Source organism: Mytilus trossulus, chromosome 10 (genome assembly GCF_036588685.1).
Source record: "Mytilus trossulus isolate FHL-02 chromosome 10, PNRI_Mtr1.1.1.hap1, whole genome shotgun sequence".
In the NCBI taxonomy this organism is placed as follows: Eukaryota; Metazoa; Mollusca; class Bivalvia; order Mytilida; family Mytilidae; genus Mytilus; species Mytilus trossulus.
The window spans coordinates 31,550,976-31,576,617 of record NC_086382.1 but is presented as its reverse complement, the minus strand read 5'-3'; the positions used below and the strand labels follow the sequence as shown (position 1 = coordinate 31,576,617).

Here is a 25,642-nt window from a genome sequence, read left to right as displayed (position 1 = left end):
TATATATGTATTATATTTCAAAATGTAGTCCTCGCCTCTAAGTTTCTAGTCCTTCGTGTAACTCAGTGAATGTGATGAATATTTTCAACTCGACTCCTCGACGTAGACGTAGTCATGGACATCGTCATTATACATCACCCTCTCTGCATGATGTCTCTATAAATGACTTGCTGCCATGCATACAAAAACCGTTAGGTATTCATCACATTCGCACGAAACTTTATTCATTACCCCTTTCAAAACTTCATTCTCTGTTCAATTTATGTTTGGAATCCACTGTTACAAACCCTCATTCAAACCAATACAAACTACAAGCTATAATTTCGGATATTGCTAGTCACAGACTTTACAAGCCAGTTCGCATTGGAAGAGATGAAAAAGAGAAAAGATCTTTTCTAAATCTTTCCTTTGCCAACAAAGGTCTCGATGGCGTCAACTTAGGCAATATTCTTCATCATAAATTAGTTCAATCGAAAATACCTCCTTATTTCAAAGACCAGTCTGTACCAATAATTTCTTATACCTATACCAAACCTATTGCAACTAAAATTTTCAATTACAAACGCGTTTTGCAGGATCTCGATATTGACGACTTCAAGTCTAAACCTCCTGATTGCACTTGTGCTAGTTCCTAATTCACATATAATCCTGCTGGCCACGTTATTACCGGTGACCTTAACATTGTTAATAACACTTCTCTACGAAACGTGTTATCGAAAGGTCCGAAATATCGTGAGCCTAAATCCATCAATTGGAAATACAACTTTAAAATTTTGATGGATTCAGTCGAGGATTATGCCATGCAATGGGCTAAGCGCGAGAAGGAAGACGTAGACACTCTATCCGAATGGATTAAGGCAGTGAGGTCGTTAATACAAATCAGAATTAAGAAACTGAATGGGTCCATCAATGCCCATGCTACGTCAATCTTCAAAGATCCAAATGTTGCTAAACACCTATCTGACCTCCATGATAAATATGTTGTTGTTCCCGCAGACAAAGCCCCAAATAACATCGGTTTTGTCTGTAAAAGTCATTACATTAATTGCTTGATAAACAAATTATGTATAGACAATTCACTTGGAAACCCAACATATACCCTCACGACACTTACCAAAGAGGAAATCCTGGATAATCATAGGTCTGTTCTTTGTTCCTTTGGTATTTCAACCAAAGATGAAGAACGGGATCTTCCATCACTGTATTGGATACCTAAACCTCATAAGTGTCCTTACAAACAACGGTATATTGCTGGGTCTTCCAAGTGCTCCACGAAACCCCTTTCTAAATTATTAACATATATTTTATCAGCAATCAAAGACGGGCTTCAAAGTTATTGTGAAACTGCCTATTCTAGAGGTGGCGTGAATCAGATTGGATACTTAAAAATTCCAAAGATCTTTTAGAGTACATACAATCTAACTCTTTTTCATCTTGTAACAGTATTAAAACATTTGACTTTTCTACTCTTTACACAAGTATTCCACATTCCAAACTAAAAGACAAATTAAAAGAGTTGGTATTACTTTGCTTCATTAAAAAGAATGGCCAACGTAGATACAAGTATCTTGTCTTAGGGAGGGATAAATCATACTTTGTAAAGAATCATTCTGATTCAAACAAAAAATTCTCTGAAACCGATATTATCAAGATGCTTGATTTCTTGATTGACAACATATTTGTTACGTTCGGAGGACGTGTTTTTCAACAGACTGTCGGCATCCCAATGGGAACAAACGGTGCCCCTCTACTTGCTGACTTGTTTCTTTATTATTATGAGGCTGACTTCATGCATGAACTTCTTAGGAAGAAAGATAAGAAGTTAACAATGTCCTTTAACTCTACTTTCCCCTATATAGATGACGTTCTTTCACTAAACAATTCAAAATTTGGTGACTATGTGGATCGCATCTTTCCCATCGAATTGGAGATAAAGGATACAACAGATACAGTTAAGTCGGCTTCATATCTTTATTTACATCTAGAAATTGACAATGAGGGTCGGTTGAAGACAAAACTTTACGACAAAAGAGATAATTTCAGCTTTTTAATTGTGAACTTTCCATTTCTAAGTAGCAACATTCCAGCAGCACCTGCATACGGGGTATATAGCTCCCAATTGATACGATATTCCCGTGCTTGCATTTCCTATCGTGATTTTCTTGATAGAGGGTTACTGCTCACAAGGAAGCTATTAAACCAAGAGTTCCAAATGGTGAAGTTGAAATCATCCCTTCGTAAATTTTACGGACGCCATCACGAGTTGGTTGACCGTTATGGAATAACCGTTTCACAAATGATATCGGATATGTTCCGTACGTCGTAACTACAATCCCCTTCCCTTTCATGAATTTGACCTACCGAATTAGACTATTTACCGGATTTGTAATCACATAAGCAACACGACAGGTGCCGCATGTGGAGCAAGATCTGCTTACCCTTCCGGAGCACCTGAGATCACCCCTAGTTTTTGGTGGGGTTCGTGTTGTTTATTCTTTAGTTTTCTATGTTGTGTCATGTGTACTATTGTTTTCTGTTTGTCTTTTTCATTTTTAGCCATGGCGTTGTCAGTTTGTTTTGGATTTACGAGTTTGACTGTCCCTTTGGTATCTTTCGTCCCTCTTTTTTTTCTAGTTTCTTCTCGGGTTATATTTTTTACTACGTGAATTAGAGAAAAACTAATAGCATATGAAGACGTTTTTTTTTAACCATGTAGAGTGCACCACAGTCGGTTTTATTTCAAATGTATAATTTATATGAAAAAACGAAGAGATACCAACATGCAATCAGTTATATTTTTTTGTTGAAACTTTCAAGAGACTGCTATTGTTTTCCCAAACGGTATCACCTACAAACCCCCTGTTTCTGTTTATTTTATTTCTGCAAGGTCGTGTCGCTCTTTTTTTGTTAATTTGTGTATAGCCCTTTTTTTTATAAAACTATCACTGCAAACAAAGTGCGAATCGGATATACGATTGGTTTGTTAGACAGACAAAATGCGGTAATGTCTTCTTTTAATCTGTTTCCCATATTCATCGTCGTATATTAGCGAAGTGTTCCATCATATTCATATTTAAGCAATAACTTGAAAAACAATGAATTGTAAATTTAAATTTTAGTTAAACATTATGTTAGGAAGAATGAAAGCAAGATCAGAGGTCAAGTTTGATTACCTGAAAACAGACGAGGATAAATCTTTTGCAAAACAAAATTCATAAAGGCAACTAAACAAGTATTGGTGGTATTATAAATCAATTTGAAAGTGATTTTTTTCTCAAGAAACCGTTTTGATGAGTGACAAAATTGGTGTATTGGAAGGTGACTTTAATAAAAAATGTTTTTTTTTTAAATGTCATTTGTTCTTTAGATGTATTTAAAAAAGTTAACATGATGAAAACAATTGGAGTAATTAATACTTTTTTTTATTTCAGTGATTGGACTATCATTAACCTGTAATAATCAGTTATGCTATCTTTAGCTGTCCAATATTTTTAAGAAGGAAGAGGGCTATTTTTAAAAATATTGGACAGCTAAAGGTAACATAATGGTTTATCACAGGTAAATGATAGTCCAATCACTGAAATAAACAACAGTATCACAATAGAATGACGTCACAACAATGTTGTAATCAAAAGTTTGTACTGAAGATCAGTTGAAATGCGTATAAACTGACTATGCATCTGTAATAGGAAACATATTACCGTAGCTGTAGTTGTCAAAAGGTATTTTTGGTCCTCAATGCTCTTCAACTTTGTACTTTTTGGGATCTTTTTAACTTTTGTTTATTCGACGTTTTGCGTTAATATGACATTTCAATCCAGGTATCTACGATGAGTTTATTAGGTATATGTTTTAAGATACAAATAAAGATATACATTTTTTACTGAATATAAACATCTTTACGGTTATAAAGTTCGCATACATTTTTCAAATGAAGACTCTATATGCATATTGTTATATACAGCTTTCAAAATTTACAAATTATATACATCTTAATAAATGTAAATCAACATTGATTGTTAGTAGCTGTCTATAGCTATATACGATAGTATAAAATGCTGTCAGAAAAAAAGTATCAGTAGCCCAATGTTTTTACACGTTACGAGGAAATTATCCCCAACTGTATCAATTATCGAGACCAGTTATTATTTTACTGAAAAGAGAGGCGAAAGATTCCAAAGGGATATTCAAACTCATAACTCAGAAATGAATCAATAACACTATGGCAAAAAAGACCAAAAAAAGGCAAACAGTATACAAGACGCAACATAGAGGATTAAAATCTATGCAACGTGAACACAGACACAAATGGGAGGTTATCCCAGGTGCACAGAACAGATGATTATTTACTGCATTCCATATGGCTCTTTACTCATTGTTACAAATCCAAATTAAGTACTACAGATCTGTTGAAATGCGTATAACCTGACTATATATCTTTTAAAATGTATAAACTATGTTTATCTTTTAAGATACAAATAAACTCTCCGTTTGTGAAAATACACTTTTTAACAGAATATCTTTACGGGTTAAAGTTCACATACATTTTTCGGACGAAGAGTCCATATGCACATTTTATATACAGCTTTCAATATTAACAGATTATATCCATCTTAATAAATGTAAATCAATACTGATTGTTAGTATCTGTTAGTGGCCCAATGTTTTCACACGTCACGAAGAGAAAACAATACCCACCCTGTATTAGATGTCGAGAACAGTTGTTCTTGTACTTTTAAGACAAAAATTAATCAACAACACCATGGCAAAAAAAGGTGAATAAACAAAAATACAACAGTATACAAGACGATTCATAGAGGTTTAAAAACTACGCAACAAGAACATCAACAAAAATGAGGGGTTGCCTAAAAGGATGAACATTTACGGCCCAACATTTAGAAACCGTCGTGGTGTTCATTACAGTACAAACCTGCTGACTAATTCATTTGAAAGATCATATTCGGGAAAAAAGATGACGGGATTATAGTAACGTCAATTGTAACATATTCGGTGTCATCTATAAAACAGATATTCCATAATTATAGTTTTCGGTGAGTAAATGATATTGGTGCAGCATATATAAAACATTTTTTTTTTTCGGTGAGTAAATGATATAGGTGTAGCATATATAAAACATTTTTTGGTTTATGGTGAGTAAATGATATGGGTACATCATATATAAAACATTTTTGGTCTATGGTGAGTAAATGATATGGGTACAGCATATATAAAACATCTTTTGGTTTTCGGTGAGTAAATGATATGGGTACAGCATATATAAAACATTTTTTGTTTTTTGGTGAGTAAATGATATGGGTGCAGCATATATAAAATATTTTCTGGTTTTCGGTGAATAAATGATATTGGTGCAGCATATATAAAACATTTTTTTGGTTTTCGGTCAGTAAATGATATGGACGCAGCATATATAAAACATTTTCTGGTTTTCGGTGAGTAATTAAATGATATGGGTGCAGCATTTGTAAAACATATTTTTGGTTTTCGGTGAGTAAATGATAAATGTGCTGCATATATTTTAACCATTTTTACTCCCATATATAGTAGTTGTTTCAATTGATGTTATTTCAAATAAATTTACATATCTTATAAAAGAGTACTTTAATATAGACCATGTCATTTGCAATGTTTAAAAGTGTATTGATACGACCCTGACCTTTTGATAACAAATATGTTGTGAATCATGAAATCGAGCATCTTGATAATGTCAGTCTCAGTTCAAGAGTGTTAAATTGCTTAGGAAAATGTAACAAGAGACTTTTTTTTATAATGTAATTTATTTCTCTAATGAAATTCAAGCAGAAATATTTCAATCGTTCAGTAAAAGTGTTTACAATGGTTCAGTACATTTGCTATCAATGATATATGTACAAAGATTCCTCAACGAAATAAAAGGTGTTCGTTTTATTAATAACAATGCATGCTCGCTCTGCTGTTTGTATAATTATAAATATAAGTAAAACGTATTTCATATATTGTTTCATGTAAACAAAATGATTAAATGAAAATCTATGAAATTTAACAAAAATTGTATACGTACATGTATTACCATTCCTTTGATATGTCCTTGCTAATAGACATTTTATTTGAATTAAATTATGAACTATGATTATTAACTGTTTCTCGTGATGAAAATATCAATGCTAGGCTAAGGTACAAGTTTTGTTTTCTTTTTTTATTCAATTCGTAATTTCCTTTATTATGGGAGAACATTTTGAAGAGTTATCAGCTAATGCTTATTCTATAACAATAACATTTTTTTTAATGTGCGATCGTAAATTGAAGTCATCAATATTGATGTTAGATATAGAAAAATGTGGTATTTGTGACAATGAGACAACTATCCATCCAAGTCATAATTTTATAAAAGTAAACTAATATAGGTCAAGGTACAGTCTGAAACACGGAGTATATGCATAGAACAATGAAACATTCTCACCTAACAATCGGTAAAGGATTTACTTTATACTAATAAACAAATGTACAAATGTATTTGTGATAAACTGTGTATTACGCAAGCTTTCATTTGACCCGTACAAAAACAAAAATAAAAACACATCCAGAAGGAAACGTAGTCAATTAACTTTTTTGGTCAGTATTTAGGCATGTAGTTGTTCTGTTTTGCCGGTATTTCTGTTGACATTTTCTTCAACGTCAAAAGACTAACCTCACGGGTAGTAAGGTAGTCATATCGAAGAGCGTTTAGTACAGTGATTTTGTCATAGTTTGGATAAGTTTGACATGACAGTGTTAAGTCTTTTTGATGACAATCAATGCAAAAATGTAAACATTGGGATATTTTGTAAACGGAACTTCTGATAATTAATTCAAGCTGGTAAGTACCTTTGTATAAAGTAAATATGTTAGTACATCACAAGTTGTATAATATAGTTAATGATTTAACACAGAACAAAGCTTGCGTATGTCAAAATTTAAAACTTGCTAATTGGTTTATCGTGCATAAAAAAAGTTATTTTCTTACAGTCTGTTACATCACATATATCTTCGTGATATAACACTGCGGTCAATTATTCTGAAAAATACCTACTTTTGCAATCAATTCAAAATTACTGAAATATCTGTGTCATGGTTTGGTTCATTCGTGTCATGGTTAATTTCATGTTTGACATGGTTCAGTTATGTAATTCTTGTCGTGTATAATGAAGAATTACTATCAAAATTAACAAAAATCGTTCCATTTGAAACATGAAAGGACATAAAAACGCACATACAATGTAGTAACATGTTATAAGTAGATGCATTATGATTGCAAAATTGAATGATATAACTATCCACCTGAGATCGAATTATGTAGATTTGAGCAACTTTTTGTCTTCAAGAGGCCTTCAACATTTAACAATGAGCAAAACAATATTTCTTAGCAAGATATAAAAGGCTGTGACAAAATTCAATGTATAGGAATTCCAATTAAAAAAGCATCAGCCTAATTTCTGTCCAAAATAAATAACAAAATATGATTCACAGTTACATACGATATTCACGGCATTACAGACACTTTACTTGAAACAGTATAAACAAAATATTGCAGAGTAAAACATGTTTGCGGGCTCCCCAACCTCTTCTTCGCCTTAACCATGCCACACATGTAAAACTCAGTATCATGTTAAAACAAGAAAATCAAGTAACAGAAACACTTAAATCACAAATAAAGCACTGATACTTAGTGGGACCTAGTTTCAAATAAATAACAAATGATAAAAAGTCATGATTCTAAGATAGCTTCCTTTAAATTTCAGGATGTAATTCTGCTGCCAATATTGCGAGCATCTTCGGATTATGTCTAGCAATAAATAACGATATATATTTAACACTGTAGTTTCATTGAATAGCATTATATGAAACAATATTGAGAGGATCCTATTTTTCAATATTCGTTTCGTATCGTAATTTTTTAATCTTTTATTGCCGCAGTCATATTATGAACTTAAATCCAAAAGAACTAATCAAACACTACTACGTTTATTTATTTCAGCAGCCATGCAATATTGAACCAACCCAGAAAATCTACTGCTTAACGTAAAAGTGCAATCGTGAACCCATATGAAGGATTTGCACATGGTGCTCAAGGAATTCGTCAGTACCATTAAAGAGCATGTTATGATATCTAAAAATGTCATTATCTTGAAAATGAGACAATATATCATTTAAACTTTATGAATGCTATTCCTTTCTCAATTTTAGAAGAGAATCAGTATCACCAACAGCTTCAAATGACCCGTCTAAAGGAGCGATAGATGCAATTGTCTCTGAAAAATTGTATGAGTCCAATTCAATGCATTTGTGTAAAATTTGGAGCCTTATCATGTAATTAAATAACAAAAAAATATGAATTTGACTGCGTTGTTTTCATGCTAAACATATTTAGTTACACAAATTGAAAAGAAGTTATAAACTACAAAATCATGAAAATATAAGTATTCAACACAGACATCAAACAGGCATTCATAAGTGCTAACTATTGTAAAGGAAGGGTTTTACACATTTAATTTCAAAAAAATATTTACTGAATTCCGAAGTTGCGACTCACCAAAAATATCCAGAACCTAGTGACGCGACAAGTTGTCCTATGTCATATTACTGTTTTACGCTACACTGAGAATAGTTTGATGGTTTCAGATCTCTGGTAGTCTCTGTCCAATTTATTTACCCATTTTATAAAATCAGGCAGATACAGAGTTTGACCTATTTAATTTATCCTATTGTTGAAGAATTCATGTTTGTGTTATTGATTTGCTGTCTCATTTGTGTATTTCCTGCGTCATCTTACATTTGATATTACCTAGTAGTAAATTGAAAATCAAAAAAGCAAATATCATAAACGGCAAATGTAGATACCATAAATATATATTGAATGTTCTGAGAAGTTCAAATGAAGTGTATTTGTGATATATACATGTATCAACAAATTAAATTTTCCATCTTTTTCATCTTTATCCATCTTATAATGCGTTTTGTCCTATTACAAACAATGATTTCTTGTCTTGATCTTTCATGTTTTAAATTCGAACTTTGAAAGGATTTTTTAATGTAATTTCACCTATCATAGTTTTAAAACTAATAAGTTTTAAAACTGTTGTCCATGTCACTCGTAACTATTCGGTTTCGTAAATGGTTGAAGACTTATGATGTCCTCTTAATATATTTTGGTTAGTTTTGTAGTTGGGTTACTGTATCATGGACCTATAACCCCACATCTCCTTTTATTCAATATAAACTTGTTTAATATTTGAAATAAAAAAACAAATATTTCTAGAAAAGAAAATGAAAATTAAGAATCACTTTTTGACTGGCTGCCACTTTTGAGTAGAAGTCTTTAGCTATTTTAGTATTTGACTAGTGATGCCGCTAATGATATCTCCGGCAGAGTCAAGCATGGACATATGAAGAAAAGATTATATGTGAAACAGAAGCAACGCTTTGTCTTTTGTTTTGGTAAAATTATATCGAAAGCTAGTTTAAAAGAGAAGTGACTTGTAAATTTATATTGTAGAAAACTTACGAAAAGTAACATGACATGTTAAATTTACGCTTTGACGATCTCACCCACTAAATTTGGATAAACAGACATTTTTTCCTCTCATGCAGTTAATATATAGTGTATCTTCGTTCAAGAGCAGGCGCTATCAATCAAATTTTCAGTATTAAAGTGAAACACATATGTATTTATTTCGATCTAAACCATGACAATCTTGACCAAAACCATGACAAATTTCCAGACTCTTAACTGAACCATGTCATTCTCTTAACCAAACCATAGCAATTCCGATATCTTGCTTATTCTGCGTAAATTTTGTGAAACAACAATTCCAATATAGAGCGTTTGACCTCCAATATAGATTCGAGCATCTTATTTGCTTTTTATCTACTCGTGTGAATAGAACTGAGGCAATAGTTTGGGGAAGCAACATAAATTAACCATGCCAAACTTATCCAAATTATGACAAAATCACTGTACTAACCGCTCCTCGATATGACGACCTCACTACCCGTGAACCTTGGAAGAAATAGGTTGGGTCATTACAACCAATTAAAAATGGCGAATGAATTATATCTTACCATGAAATTACCATGACAGAACACAATAGTTTCTTTTTAATATACCCGTGTAGGTTAATGCTGTTTTTTCAAAATAATGAAAAAATGATACTCAAATTTCAACTTTTCATAAACAGACCTTTTTTACTCTTTTATATTTTAATTTGCTATATTGCGTGGTGTTGCTAGTATGTTCACAATATGAACTTTCGTTTACAAAAATAACATTCTCAAATTAGCATGTGGTTATCATGTGACACTCAAAAATCTGTCTTTAACCGTGAAAAATAAAACTCAAAATGGCTAGCGTGTAGACATTGATGTTTTTCTAAGTAGTGTCATCTGTGGATAGCTTATGTACCAAAGTAATATAAAACTGCTACTCGCTACTTTAAATTGAAAGATAAAGTAAATAAACTAAAGCTTTCGACTGAACTAGAATTTGATGCGACTGGCATACAAGTGAGAGGTTTAGCTAGCTATAAACTAGGTTCAATCCACTTTTCTTTCTACATAAGAAAATGCTCGTACCAAGGAGTATAACATTTGTTATCTATTCTATTGGTGTGTTTGAGCTATTAATTTTGCCAATTGGTTTTTTTTTGGACTTTCCGTTTTGGATTGAGTTCAGTACTTTTTCTCAAATGATTTATGATTTTTAAATATCTATATACTACTGTTCCCTTTATTAAGGATTTGCCTGATCTACAGTTGAAGTCTAAGATTTTCTTTCTTCAAAAGGGTTTTCAATATTCACAAATTTATGATATATAAAAATTAATAGGTTTAATATAATAATTAATCAAATAGTATTACATGATTGATGTTTTTTTAAATTTGGAAGCACGAGACCATGTTTTGGGGTGTAATTGCCTTGCTATACAATTATCTTTGAAAGAAAAACAAAAATAGAATCAAATGCACTTGAAGTGATTCCTAAATATTAACAATTTTTAGCAATCATTATCAAAGGTACCAGGATTATGATTTAAATCGCCAGACGCGCGTGTCGTCTACATAAAACTCATCAGTAATGCTCAGATCAAAACAGAAAAATCGAAATAAATAAGAATGTCGTTCAGCTAAAAATTATTTTTGATATACTTGCCTGTCTTGTTACATAGACGAATGTTTGATTTAATGTGATTAATTGTCAAAAGACAATATTAAAAATACTAGTAAGTACTCAATCAATCAAATTTACTCGTCGTTTAGCTGCGGTAGACATCAATGTCAATATTATCATCACATAATAAACATTGAACTGGTCGAGAGTTAACAACTACTGGATCATACAAAATAAACAGGAATATCATTTATTAAAATTATAGATAAGTTAGAACTCAGATTGTCTTTCTGTTCTACTCCTTATTTGGTTCATTATAAAGATAAAATGATAAAATATGAAAAAATCTACAACAGTTTATTGATATCTTAATCAACGACTACTTTGTTTATAAGCATGGTGTTTATGGTGCAATCTTTTCGGGAAAGATATGATTTTTCGGTACTTCGATTTTTTAAATAATGTTTTTTAAATGGTGGTATAAATATTACTATTTTGTATAATCAAAACAATATTAACGATTCAGGAGAAACTGAATTTACAACACGATTTTTAACAGGATGTTCATCTTAATAAATAATTTAATGTAGAAGATTTATTTGTTTTTTTTTGTATCATAATATAAAATTTAAATTTCCTCAAGATCCTGAAAAAAATGAACTTCAATTTACCGCATAGTATGACAGGCCATTCCTTAACATGTGCACAGATTACGTTACGTGACTTAACAATGACGTTTTCCACCATCAGCCTGAAAATGTCACAGTGGGTGAGAAATAAATATGAACCCCAAGAATAAATACTGCTTTCCTTATGAATCTTAACCATGGTGATTAGATAAAGATTGAATAGCCCAAACATTGCATAAAGCAGTTTGGAAACTTCCAAGCAAATTTAAATTATTACACATTAAACAAAAACACACTTACAAACAAATCAAGTGTTACTTTGTTTGTTGTTATTGATCTATTCTATGAAACTGTCAGTTTCGACGCGAACAAAAGATCACAAAATTTGAAAGATGATACCCATGATCACCAGGGATACATAGAAAAATTAAAAGAATTTAGTATCTTTAGTTGAACTTTAACATGGTCAGGATTGTATACTCCAAAAACAGGACAAAGCATTTCGTTTGATTTTACATCTTCAAAAACATAAACTTTCAAATCATCATGCATTACAGTAAACTCATGTCTACGGGTATTAATGAAAATTTTTAATTGCCCGTGTAATTGTTCACCTACATAAGTTGTTAACAGTCTTTGACTTGTTGTACTACTTCCGTTATGCCTTGCATTTATGTAGACAAATTTTCTGGTATTAGAAAACCATTCTCCTCTATAAAACATGTTGAATGACCATCCACTTGCTGAAGCACCAGCATCGCTATATTTATCAACATTTGAGCGTTCAGCAATGCCAACTTCCAATATATTCTTTGTTAAAAAATAGGTAGATTTAGAGCGAATGGAATATGTATAGTTTACTTCATAATAAATCAAATCATCGTCACCTAAACATGTGTCAGAAATCGTCCCCCTGTAAGTCGATAATCGTGCTGAGACACTCTTTGAGGTTTCAACTGTTTTAAAATTACTTAAGGTTGTTTCATCATCTGACATGTAGTATGAATAGTACAATTCTTTTCGACTGAAGCGCAGTCTTAAATAATCACCATTACCTGAAATTGAATCAATGTTAAATATATAACTGCATTTAATTATTTTTGTATTGCTTAAATAATTAATTATACATCTTTATTGTCATATAAAACAAAGACAAAAGAACATTATGTTGTACTGTCAAAGTTTAGGGGAGGTTGGGATCTTTGTAACATGTTTAACCCCGTCATAATCTGTCTGTTTGTTACTGTTACTAGTTAGAAGCCTGTAATTCAGTGGTTGTCGTTTGTTGCTGTGTAACATATTGTGTTTCGTTATTTTTCTTGTAGATAAATATTCTAGTTTGAAACGTTCCACATTTGACCCTTCCGGAACACCTGAGATCACCCCTAGTTTTTGGTGGGGTTCGTGTTGTTTATTCTTTAGTTTTCTATGTTGTGTCATGTGTACTATTGTTTTTATGTTTGTCTTTTTCATTTTTAGCCATGGCGTTGTCAGTTTGTTTTGGAATTATGAGTTTGACTGTCCCTTTGGTATCTTTCGTCCCTCTTTTGTCATTATGTGATCTTTTTAAGCTTACTTTGCAGTATGGGCTATGGTCATTGTTTTATTTTGTTTTATAAAGTAACAGTTTACCCATTTTTATCATAACTATTTATTCTTTTTTCAAGAATATTTTTATATGCCACTGCTGGTGGACGTTTCGTCCCCGAGGGTATCACCAGATCAGTAGTCAGCACTTCGGTGTTGACATGAATATCAACTATATGGTCATTTTTATAAATTTTCTGTTTATAAAATTTAGAATTTTTCGAAAAACTAAGGATGTTCTTACCCCAGGAGTAGATTACCTTAGCCGTATTTGGCACAACTTTTTGGAATTTTGGGTCCTCAATGCTCTTCAACTTTGTATTTATTTGGATTTTTTAACTATTTTGATCTGAGCGTCACTGATGAGTCTTATGTAGACGAAACGCGCGTCTGGCGTATAAAATTATAATCCTGGTACTTTTGATAACTATTTATACTTTTGCAAGGGTTTTAAAAGAGTTTATTTCATTATAAATACTACAGTTGTTTATTTAATCCTAAAGCTCTGGGTTTGGTTTAATACATATGAATACCAATAGTAAGTATAATGCAAGTCCAGCAGTTTTGTCAAGGTGTTAAACAACCATTGATTTTCCCCTTATAAGTAAAACGTGCACTTTTCGAAAAAATGTGCAGAATTCATCCTTGTTTCAAATAAAGAAATATTCAGCATGAGTTACGTGTTTCTGTTCAAGTACTTTAGAAAACAATTCACTTAACATTTCATTTAATCCCCTTTATTAACCATTGTTCAAGCTTTAGTAACCATTTCACCTCAAACTTCCAAAATATTTTCTAGAAACGCCACACATAAAATAATGCATATATGGTGCTTTTAAATACAAACGATATATGTTTTTGACCAACAAATGTTTTACTGCTGTGAGATGTAGGATTAGTTACCTATTACTGTCAATTTCAAGGGAAATTTGTTCCACCTATTACGTAACAACCAGATGTGACGTAATATATTTCGGGGGCACATGTATCACACCTCAAAATAAATGGTTTTTTTTAGTAAACTATCTATATTTTCAAAATGCTCGGTTTTTATAACGCCTTGCAAAAATTAACAAAACTTAATGCGAATGTTTTCGAATGAAGTGTTATCAAAGGTTTAATATTTCGATCTGGTATTATCTTACCTCTGTATGGATAAAACTGATCGACCTGATCAATGCAAAAATGTAAACATTGGGATATTTTGTAAACGGAACTTCTGATAATTAATTCAAGCTGGTAAGTACCTTTGTATAAAGTAAATATGTTAGTACATCACAAGTTGTATAATATAGTTAATGATTTAACACAGAACAAAGCTTGCGTATGTCAAAATTTAAAACTTGCTAATTGGTTTATCGTGCATAAAAAAAGTTATTTTCTTACAGTCTGTTACATCACATATATCTTCGTTATATAACACTGCGGTCAATTATTCTGAAAAATACCTACTTTTGCAATCAATTCAAAATTACTGAAATATCTGTGTCATGGTTTGGTTCATTCGTGTCATGGTTAATTTCATGTTTGACATGGTTCAGTTATGTAATTCTTGTCGTGTATAATGAAGAATTACTATCAAAATTAACAAAAATCGTTCCATTTGAAACATGAAAGGACATAAAAACGCACATACAATGTAGTAACATGTTATAAGTAGATGCATTATGATTGCAAAATTGAATGATATAACTATCCACCTGAGATCGAATTATGTAGATTTGAGCAACTTTTTGTCTTCAAGAGGCCTTCAACATTTAACAATGAGCAAAACAATATTTCTTAGCAAGATATAAAAGGCTGTGACAAAATTCAATGTATAGGAATTCCAATCAAAAAAGCATCAGCCTAATTTCTGTCCAAAATAAATAACAAAATATGATTCACAGTTACATACGATATTCACGGCATTACAGACAATTTACTTGAAACAGTATAAACAAAATATTGCAGAGTAAAACATGTTTGCGGGCTCCCCAACCTCTTCTTCGCCTTAACCATGCCACACATGTAAAACTCAGTATCATGTTAAAACAAGAAAATCAAGTAACAGAAACACTTAAATCACAAATAAAGCACTGATACTTAGTGGGACCTAGTTTCAAATAAATAACAAATGATAAAAAGTCATGATTCTAAGATAGCTTCCTTTAAATTTCAGGATGTAATTCTGCTGCCAATATTGCGAGCATCTTCGGATTATGTCTAGCAATAAATAACGATATATATTTAACACTGTAGTTTCATTGAATAGCATTATATGAAACAATATTGAGAGGATCCTATTTTTCAATATTCGTTTCGTATCGTAATTTTTTAATCTTTTATTGCCGCAGTCATATTATGAACTTAAATCCAAAAGAACTAATCAAACACTACTACGTTTATTTATTTCAGCAGCCATGCAATATTGAACCAACCCAGAAAATCTACTGCTTAACGTAAAAGTGCAATCGTGAACCCATATGAAGGATTTGCACATGGTGCTCAAGGAATTCGTCAGTACCATTAAAGAGCATGTTATGATATCTAAAAATGTCATTATCTTGAAAATGAGACAATATATCATTTAAACTTTATGAATGCTATTCCTTTCTCAATTTTAGAAGAGAATCAGTATCACCAACAGCTTCAAATGACCCGTCTAAAGGAGCGATAGATGCAATTGTCTCTGAAAAATTGTATGAGTCCAATTCAAAGCATTTGTGTAAAATTTGGAGCCTTATCATGTAATTAAATAACAAAAAAATATGAATTTGACTGCGTTGTTTTCATGCTAAACATATTTAATTACACAAATTGAAAAAAAGTTATAAACTACAAAATCATGAAAATATAAGTATTCAACACAGACATCAAACAGGCATTCATAAGTGCTAACTATTGTAAAGGAAGGGTTTTACACATTTAATTTCAAAAACAATATTTACTGAATTCCGAAGTTGCGACTCACCAAAAATATCCAGAACCTAGTGACGCGACAAGTTGTCCTATGTCATATTACTGTTTTACGCTACACTGAGAATAGTTTGATGGTTTCAGATCTCTGGTAGTCTCTGTCCAATTTATTTACCCATTTTATAAAATCAGGCAGATACAGAGTTTGACCTATTTAATTTATCCTATTGTTGAAGAATTCATGTTTGTGTTATTGATTTGCTGTCTCATTTGTGTATTTCCTGCGTCATCGTACATTTGATATTACCTAGTAGTAAATTGAAAATCAAAAAAGCAAATATCATAAACGGCAAATGTAGATACCATAAATATATATTGAATGTTCTGAGAAGTTCAAATGAAGTGTATTTGTGATATATACATGTATCAACAAATTAAATTTTCCATCTTTTTCATCTTTATCCATCTTATAATGCGTTTTGTCCTATTACAAACAATGATTTCTTGTCTTGATCTTTCATGTTTTAAATTCGAACTTTGAAAGTACTTTTTAATGTCATTTCACCTATCATAGTTTTAAAACTAATAAGTTTTAAAACTGTTGTCCATGTCACTCGTAACTATTCGGTTTCGTAAATGGTTGAAGACTTATGATGTCCTCTTAATATATTTTGGTTAGTTTTGTAGTTGGGTTACTGTATCATGGACCTATAACCCCACATCTCCTTTTATTCAATATAAACTTGTTTAATATTTGAAATAAAAAAACAAATATTTCTAGAAAAGAAAATGAAAATTAAGAATCACTTTTTGACTGGCTGCCACTTTTGAGTAGAAGTCTTTAGCTATTTTAGTATTTGACTAGTGATGCCGCTAATGATATCTCCGGCAGAGTCAAGCATGGACATATGAAGAAAAGATTATATGTGAAACAGAAGCAACGCTTTGTCTTTTGTTTTGGTAAAATTATATCGAAAGCTAGTTTAAAAGAGAAGTGACTTGTAAATTTATATTGTAGAAAACTTACGAAAAGTAACATGACATGTTAAATTTACGCTTTGACGATCTCACCCACTAAATTTGGATAAACAGACATTTTTTCCTCTCATGCAGTTAATATATAGTGTATCTTCGTTCAAGAGCAGGCGCTATCAATCAAATTTTCAGTATTAAAGTGAAACACATATGTATTTATTTCGATCTAAACCATGACAATCTTGACCAAAACCATGACAAATTTCCAGACTCTTAACTGAACCATGTCATTCTCTTAACCAAACCATAGCAATTCCGATATCTTGCTTATTCTGCGTAAATTTTGTGAAACAACAATTCCAATATAGAGCGTTTGACCTCCAATATAGATTCGAGCATCTTATTTGCTTTTTATCTACTCGTGTGAATAGAACTGAGGCAATAGTTTGGGGAAGCAACATAAATTAACCATGCCAAACTTATCCAAATTATGACAAAATCACTGTACTAACCGCTCCTCGATATGACGACCTCACTACCCGTGATTTAGAAAAATAGAAAATATTGTAGAGTAGGGTTCTTGATATTAGAAACAGGTTAAAACATTTACTTTATTATCATCAGTACAATGACATCATTTGTAAATATCTATCAACATGCAGACATCTTATAATTATATAAGAACGTTCAGGTATTTCACATGCAATCCTTTTTTGAAAATATTCAATACAAAGCACAAAAAGTCGGCGTTCACGTCAAAAGCTAACCGAACAGTAAAACAACTTTTCAAAAGCGATAAAGAGTTGGCATGTCAGTTGATTGCTAGTAGTCTGTTGTTATTTATGTTTTACTGTCATTTTATTTATTTTCTTTTGTTACATCTTCTGACATCGGACTCGGACTTCTCTTGAACATAATTTTAATGTGCCTATTGTTATGCGTTTACTTTTCTACATTGGCTAGAGGTATAGGTGAAGGTTTAGATCTCATAAACATTTCTCAAGCCTATCTTTATATAATATATCAAAATTGCAGTTAGAGGCCTCCCTAAAACACAAAATTCGTTTAACATATATAAGTGATGTTATTTCATTGCAAAATCTGTGAAGATCAAAAGACCACGTAACTTTTGTTGTTTTTAACATTAAAAAAGCCAATTCAGTTGGTTTAAAGGAGGTACTAGCTGTCAAATTCGAATTCCCCGATTTGACTTAATTCTCATATTAAATCCTTAACCATGAAAAATATTTATCCAAATTATAAAAGTCTGAAATACACAATTTACATGACATACACTCGATAATGGGTAGCTTCGTTGTGTGTGTATTTCAATCTTGAAACCGACTTCGAGTTGACATCCGGACACTGCCAATGGTCATATAAGCGATATAAACATTTATATAGATATAAATAGAATGTAAAACTCGTGCAATTCGATTTTTTTATTTAGGTCTGTTCAATTCCATATTAGAGATAAAAAAAAGATTTGTTAATCATTGTTTATACCTGTATAAGCATGATTTTTTGAGGATCGAATGAGTCAGTCAACCCCTTTTTGTATATCTCGTAGTTATTGCCTTTTGAATGATACTTTTTATTTAACATTTAGTTCTCGTAATTATTGCCCTTAAATGATACATTATTTTTTCAAATATTTAAATAATCTTGTTTTAAAATTAAAATGAAAACGCAAATAATCACCCTATGTTTTCCAATAAGGGTTTTTTGGTCCTAAAATTTGTTGGAGTCCCTTAGTTATTTGCGAGATTCTAATAGGCTGAACAGAATAGGCGGAGACTAACACAAAAGGACAGGATAACCCCATAGTGTCACAGAAATGAAAATTCAAATTTAAACACGCGCTTAATGTTGATATCCATGGAAACTAAACAAAAACTAAACATGCTCTGCCTAGGCAATAAACTCACAAACTTGTGACATTAACCTTTTTAACACGATGTACCTTCTGACATAGATAAACATCGTTGCTTAATGGTCGCATACAAAAATACGTTTCCGAAGCTGATATTGAAGAAAAAAATAGGGAACTAAGTCTCATTTAAAAAAAAGAAAGCGGCGGCACCTAGTGTTTACATCCAAGATAAAACTTAGATGTTTTCAGTAGCCTCGTTTTATAGAAAAAGAGAAATAGTCCGAGAATGTAAATGTCTGCTATAATGGCAAAAATTGAAAGAAAGTTGGAGGAAACTGTTTTTTATAGCAATTTTCTTTGCAAAATTTATCAAGGGTGTACTTTATTCAAACTATATCTATATAACTATATAACGTCCATAGTGACGGATCAAGGGAAGGGTTCAAGGGGTTGCAACCCCCTCGATTTTGGACGACTAATGCATTCAATGGCGACATATAGTTAGAACCCCTTCTTTCACCTTGGTAAGGAATTCCCTCTTTAAAACTTTGCTCACCGCCCCTGTTCGAACACCACAAAGTACCCTTACAGACGTTACGGCACTATATTTTTTTTGCATTTTATCACTCAGAAGCGTTAACAATTCTGTATGTTTCAACGGATTTTTGTTATGAAAATGCATTATCTAAAAATCCTACCATTGTCGCATATGAAAATGATTACTTCATTGTAATCGTTTGCATGTTGTCCCTTATCCAAATGTTACTGACATCTATACTATTTAACGAGAAGACCTCATTTTGTATGTCGCTTCTCTTCCTTCCACAATCAATTAATCATCATGCCTTTGTGCCCTATTGGTACCATGTATTACATGTTTAACCCCGCCGCATTTTTGCGCCTGTTCCAAGTCAGGGGCCTCTGGCCTTTGCTAGTCTTGTATTTTTTTAGTTTTAGTTTCTTGTGTACAATTTGGAAATTAGTATGACGTTCATTATCACCGAACTAGTATATATTTGTTTAGGGGTCAGCTGAAGGACGCCTCCGGTTGCGGGAATTTCTCGCTACATTGAAGACCTGTTGGTGACCTTCTGCTGATATTAATGTTTTTTATATGGTCGGGTTGTTGTCTCTTTGACAGATTCCCCATTTCCCTTCTTAATTTTATTGTCGCATTTGTCATCCATTCTTATGATTATTTAGTTTGTGTTATTTTGGGAGAAAAACGAAAAAACTGCGTCTGGATATTTTTCCGTCATTGTACGAAATTTTAAGTCAAGCTAAACATCCGGTTTGCGTGTTTTCTGTACTTTGTACATACCAAAGACTATGAATAACGTGTATTTGCTATCTTCTATTATTTTCCAGTTTACTAGCCACGGCAGTCACTGAGTTTATTAAATATAGAGCGTCTATATAATATGTCAATGACCGCCGTGGATCGATTATATAGTAAATTGAGAGTTGATATTAAAAAGCACTGAAACACTTCGTTTATAGTAATGTATATATATACCTAATAATACAGATAAACTAACATTATTGAAATCAAAAGAAAGACAAAATAAGTTTTGGAGGAAAAAAATAGGAGCCGGGCTAGAAAAACAATCGTCATGTCCCAAAGTGCCTATAACTTTTGATACCTTTTCTGAAATTCTTCAGTCATAAAATCTTTTAAAAAAATTCATCGGGTCACTACGTATATAAAATAGAAAGGGTCTATATAGTATATCAATGACCGCCGTGGATTTATAAATTAACTGAGAACTGATAGTAAAAAGCAAACACACTTTATTTATAGTAATATATGTTCATATTGAAATAAATAGAAAACAAAAACAAATGGAAATTTTGGAAAAAAAGAAGAGGGGTTGAATAACAATTGTCGTGTCCCCAAGTACCTATAACTTTAATTACCTTTCTTGAAATTCTCCAGACATAATTTACAAAAATTATTCCTACTGTACAGCACTTTAACACTTTCAACCACACTCTGGATACCCGCAATTTTGTATTATACCGTTTTAAATAGTAATTATAGTATATATATGTATGTTCATAGTATACAGAAAAACGGAAGGAATAAAAATTGGTATTTGGAAAAAAGGGGAGGGCAAAATAAAATTATGCCCAGTCCCCAAGTCCCTTTGACTTTTGATACCTCTCCTGGAATTCTCCAGTTATAATTGTTTTTACGGTTTACATGCGCTCTATTTCCCCGCGATTCGGCGGGTGTGTTCTAGTTAACATAATATGAAGACTACAATGTCATGTAGATCAAATGACACATTTGGTTATTTGTACATATCGAAGACAAAAGATTCATTATAAATTTCCAGTTTAGTTTAATTTCTCTTTTGACAATGGCTATTATCAAAATATCGTGAAGGAATGCCAAAATATGATCTTTTCAATCAAAGTTTGAAAAAAATCCAATCGTTTTCGTTATCCAAAATGATTATATCTTTTTTTCCTTGCATAAAATGTAATGTCAACCCCGTAAGGGGTCATGTGGAAATGATAAAGAATGAAGTCTTTTAAACTGAATGTTCTTTGACTTGGTACTTTTTTTGGCCTTTTCACATTTTTTAATTTAGTCACACTGACGAGTCTTTTATGACGGAACACACGTATGGTGCAATCACAAAATTTCCATCCTGGTAATTGTGATGAGTGTATTCATAAATTAAAGAAAAAGAACAAAAAAGTTCCTTCGCCATTGAATCGAATATTAACGAATATACATTTACTAAGTAAGTGTGGTAATGGCACAACTATTCTAAAACTCAATCTTAACTAAGACAACATGTTTCTTAACTTAAACTTTTGAAACACTTAATTGTAAATGAGAAAGATCTATACAACGAGAGATGGGGTAAATACACTATGTATAAAAAAAAAAAGGATTGCGACCGACAGTTGGAAATGGTGCGATTGAATTATTTTAACTTCCAACGATCATTAGTACTCCGCTAAATATCATAGCACCTAGATATAGTATAGTCGCTGTGTCTTCGATATTCATCTATGTCGAAGTATATGCTACGTACAAAACGGACGAAATATTTCAACAAATTATCAAAGGAACTCTGCAAACGCTTATCATTTGTGTCAGTCATACTAACATACCAGGGCAGGATGCCGAAGAACAAGCCGGACTGTCCGTTGTTTCATTGTATCTACAAATCATAGCCTTATCTAGTTCTTGTTGGACTCTGCCTTCTGTTTCGTTGATACAAGCACTTTTGTATTCTGTATTAGAAATGTAGATAAAAACTTGAATGCACAATTTATTATTACAGTATGTGAAATAAAAGCTGACTTTATAATTTGTATACGTCGGACGCGCTTGTCCTATCAACGCACATATCTTGTTCATTTTTGGAGTTCATGCGACTCCTTCAGTTTCTGATTGTCACCATGTTGTGTATCTTTCTTATTGATTTTCGGATTGTATACATAAATAACCAATTGTCGTCTGGGTATGCCTTTAACCCACAAAGCTAAATTCTGAAGTTTGGGGATACGTAAAGTCTTTGCAACGTTAAATAGTTATAAGAATATTTTATAAATAATGTCAGTACATAAACCTGAACTTTTGAAGTGATGATACCTTTGGGGAACTGCACTTGCCTTGCTGTATTTATTCTCACCTATGTTCTATTTTCTTGAATAACTCATCAAAGATTATGTTTGAAGGTATGTTAATAGTCTTCTTAAATAAAAGATTTACTTACTCACTTACTTACAGCTGCTTTATAGACTAGTGCTAAAGTCCAGTCAAACTAAGATTTAACCTCAAACTAATTGCAACAGAAAATGTGTTGGATCTAATCTATAGCATTATGCCCTTTATATACACAGAAAAAAGTCCAATAAAATCTAACTTGAGGAAAACTCAAAATCAGCATTTTTAATTTCTTATGGAAATTAATATTGGAAGGAGAGATGACTCTTGCAAAAATGAGTCTTTTTTGACAGTTTTTGGGTTGGTTTTCTTGAAATTTATGTAAAGTATAATACTTTGATGGGGTTATAAGTTTATATTTGACTAAATTATATAATCTTCTGCTCATGATATGTACAAACCCGAAGTGATATAGGTAGTTTAATTTTTTTTTCGTGCAGTTTTCATTAAAGAAATTGCAAATATGAAGCTTTATAACCATTTTGAAAAAATAATGTGAAAACTTGGTATTGCATATATCTGTATATTATATTTTTTCAGCAACTTACTTATCCAAAGAAACTTTAAACCACAATAAGAAGAATACATGCTTAATTTTTTTTTTATTAAATTTGAGATTCTTTACCTTGACATGTTGAAAAATTCAATAAATGGTCAACTTATGAATTACGAAATCTAGATTATAGCTTGATAAAATATATGAAAACACCTTTAATTCTATTTTTTTTACTCTAAAGACCACTAAAAAATCAAGAATCAATACATTATGATGAATAGAAGCTGTAAAGTTATTATTCTGTATCAATTTTTATTGATATTTCTGCCTTTTTGCAAGAGTTATCTCCCTTTTCAATGCGAGTCTCTATAGGAATTTTAAATGATGTTTTTTTAGTATTACTCAAGTTAGATTTTATGGGATTTTTTTCTGTGTATATTTGGAGTATAATGCTTAAAATTCAAACTTAAAAATCTTCTGTTGCAATTCCTTTCGGGTAAGGGTCAAATTTATGCTAGATTTACTGGACAACTATGCAATGAAATAAATCGTTTTGTTTGGCACTTTCAAACTAGTTTAAACCCGCAATATTCTTTATGTGCCTGTCCTATGTTCGGAGCCTGCAATGCCATGTTTTTTGTTTGTTAATGTTTATCATATTTTCATTGCTGAAGATGTACATTTCGTAGACACGCTGAAATTTTACTTTGGAAAACAAGGGTTGCAAAAAATACGGAGAGGTGTTTAAACGCTCAATGACAAAATACCTACATGTAAATAGAATATCCGAATTCATCAAGTGTTAACTTTGCAACAGTAATTTTGAACCTGAGATTCAGAGCTATGTTTAATAACCTTTTAAAATAGTCAAATACAAGAATTATTTATCGATTACAGTTTCACAACTTTAAATATTGCCTGTATTTTGCGAACCTGGTGTTTAATCCTTGAAGTTGATGCATGTATAGCAGTAACCGTTTAAACACTCAGTTTCAAAAACGTTTTGAATTTGCTTGATTGTAATCGTTTTCATTCAACTTTTGATTGTTTTATGATCAGCAATCAGTAATCGGCATACCTGTGTTGACACAAACTATGATTGATAATTTAAATTTATTGGTTATATTGTTGACATTTAGGAAGCACAAGGTTTTCTACCCTTATGTGGATAAAGCAAACATTGTTATATACTTACGTAAGTCACTCTTATCAGAGAGATTATTTTTTGTTGCAAAGAAAGTGGCAATGGACGTAACTAACGCTGTAATCAGAATGCAAAGAAGTATGAGAAACATTGGCCTGAGTAGAGCTAATTTCTTTTGAAGAAATGAATTGTCCGATTGTTTAGACTGCTCACTAGGCATTGACTTCATAATGACGAAATCATTACTTGGGGCGCCTTTCTCTTGCGTTGAAGATAGTTCATCATAAATGGATTTGTCAACAGGAGCAAGACATTCTTCGTATTCTAAAATATTTTCCGGTTTCGTTTTTCCTGCATCAAAGATATTATTAACATACATGTTCTGTTGCGCTCTTGACATCCTTGCAATGGCCGTTTTTCGTGTTTCTAAAAAATGAAAAAAAGATTAATTGCACAATAACAACAGTTTTGAAAACAGGTTATGACCTAACTCTAAAAGAAGTAAAATCAAACAACAAAACATTCTGGAAAACGGAAATAAATATGGAAAAGTTTAATCCTCAATGCTTATTTATAAATCTCGTATGGCTATTATTATTTGCATGTAAATGTTCAAACGATATTGAACATTTTTAAAGCCTTGTTTGAATCTTATCATCCAGAAAATTGTCGAATAAGTTATAAGTTTTAAATTTACCATGGGACAATTGGTGAACAACAAGGAATAGATTTCACGAACACTAAAAAAATGTTAATTAAAAAAGATGAGGTTCAATACATGAAATCTCGATGCGCTCCTTTTCTGCTTTCGCCGTGAAAAACAAAAATCAATTCATCAACTAATGTTTCTATTCGTCATACGAAATATTGTATTTATCCTGATTTTTTAAGGTAATCTATTGTTATACAATTATAAAACCAGTTGTATCCTGTTAATTTGCGAAAACCATAGTTCATACAAAGACAAGCTTACGGTTTTCAACAAATAATTATGTTTTAATGATATCGTCAGTTATTTATTTTTTCTCATTAAATTCATAATTCTCCATACATGGAAAACATATCTTGTTTTTATTCTGAAATTTTCTCTTACCTTCAGATTATGTGAAATATCTCGTAATCAAAATTCCAAACACCCTTTAAGACTCAAAAGAGTATAAATTTAACATAATTAATGTTCTGAAACTGAAAGCCACCTAACATTGTTAAAAT

The 25,642-nt window shown here is 31.6% G+C and overlaps 1 protein-coding gene across 1 annotated transcript; it reads right to left on the bottom strand.

Annotated features, from left to right (window-relative positions):
* Nucleotides 1-11,973: 11,973 nt before the first annotated feature.
* On the bottom strand, nucleotides 11,974-25,642 carry LOC134686167 (uncharacterized). The gene is made up of 4 exons (XM_063545841.1): nucleotides 25,524-25,642; nucleotides 24,482-24,856; nucleotides 22,232-22,354; nucleotides 11,974-12,824 (listed from the first exon to the last, which is right to left on the bottom strand). Exons 2-4 carry the CDS (start codon nucleotides 24,828-24,830, stop codon nucleotides 12,175-12,177), a joined length of 1,122 nt encoding a protein of 373 aa, XP_063401911.1. The 5' UTR covers nucleotides 24,831-24,856; nucleotides 25,524-25,642; the 3' UTR covers nucleotides 11,974-12,174.

Excerpts from the sequence above, each read along its gene's own strand:
- LOC134686167 (XM_063545841.1), bottom strand. The coding sequence starts at position 24,830 with ATGTCAAGAGCGCAACAGAACATGTATGTTAATAATATCTTTGATGCA. Across the intron at positions 22,355-24,481 it reads CTCTGATAAGAGTGACTTAC|AATACAAAAGTGCTTGTATC; the intron begins GTAAGTATATAA and ends TTTCTAATACAG. Across the intron at positions 12,825-22,231 it reads TTCTTCGGCATCCTGCCCTG|GTAATGGTGATTATTTAAGA; the intron begins GTATGTTAGTAT and ends ATTCAATTTCAG.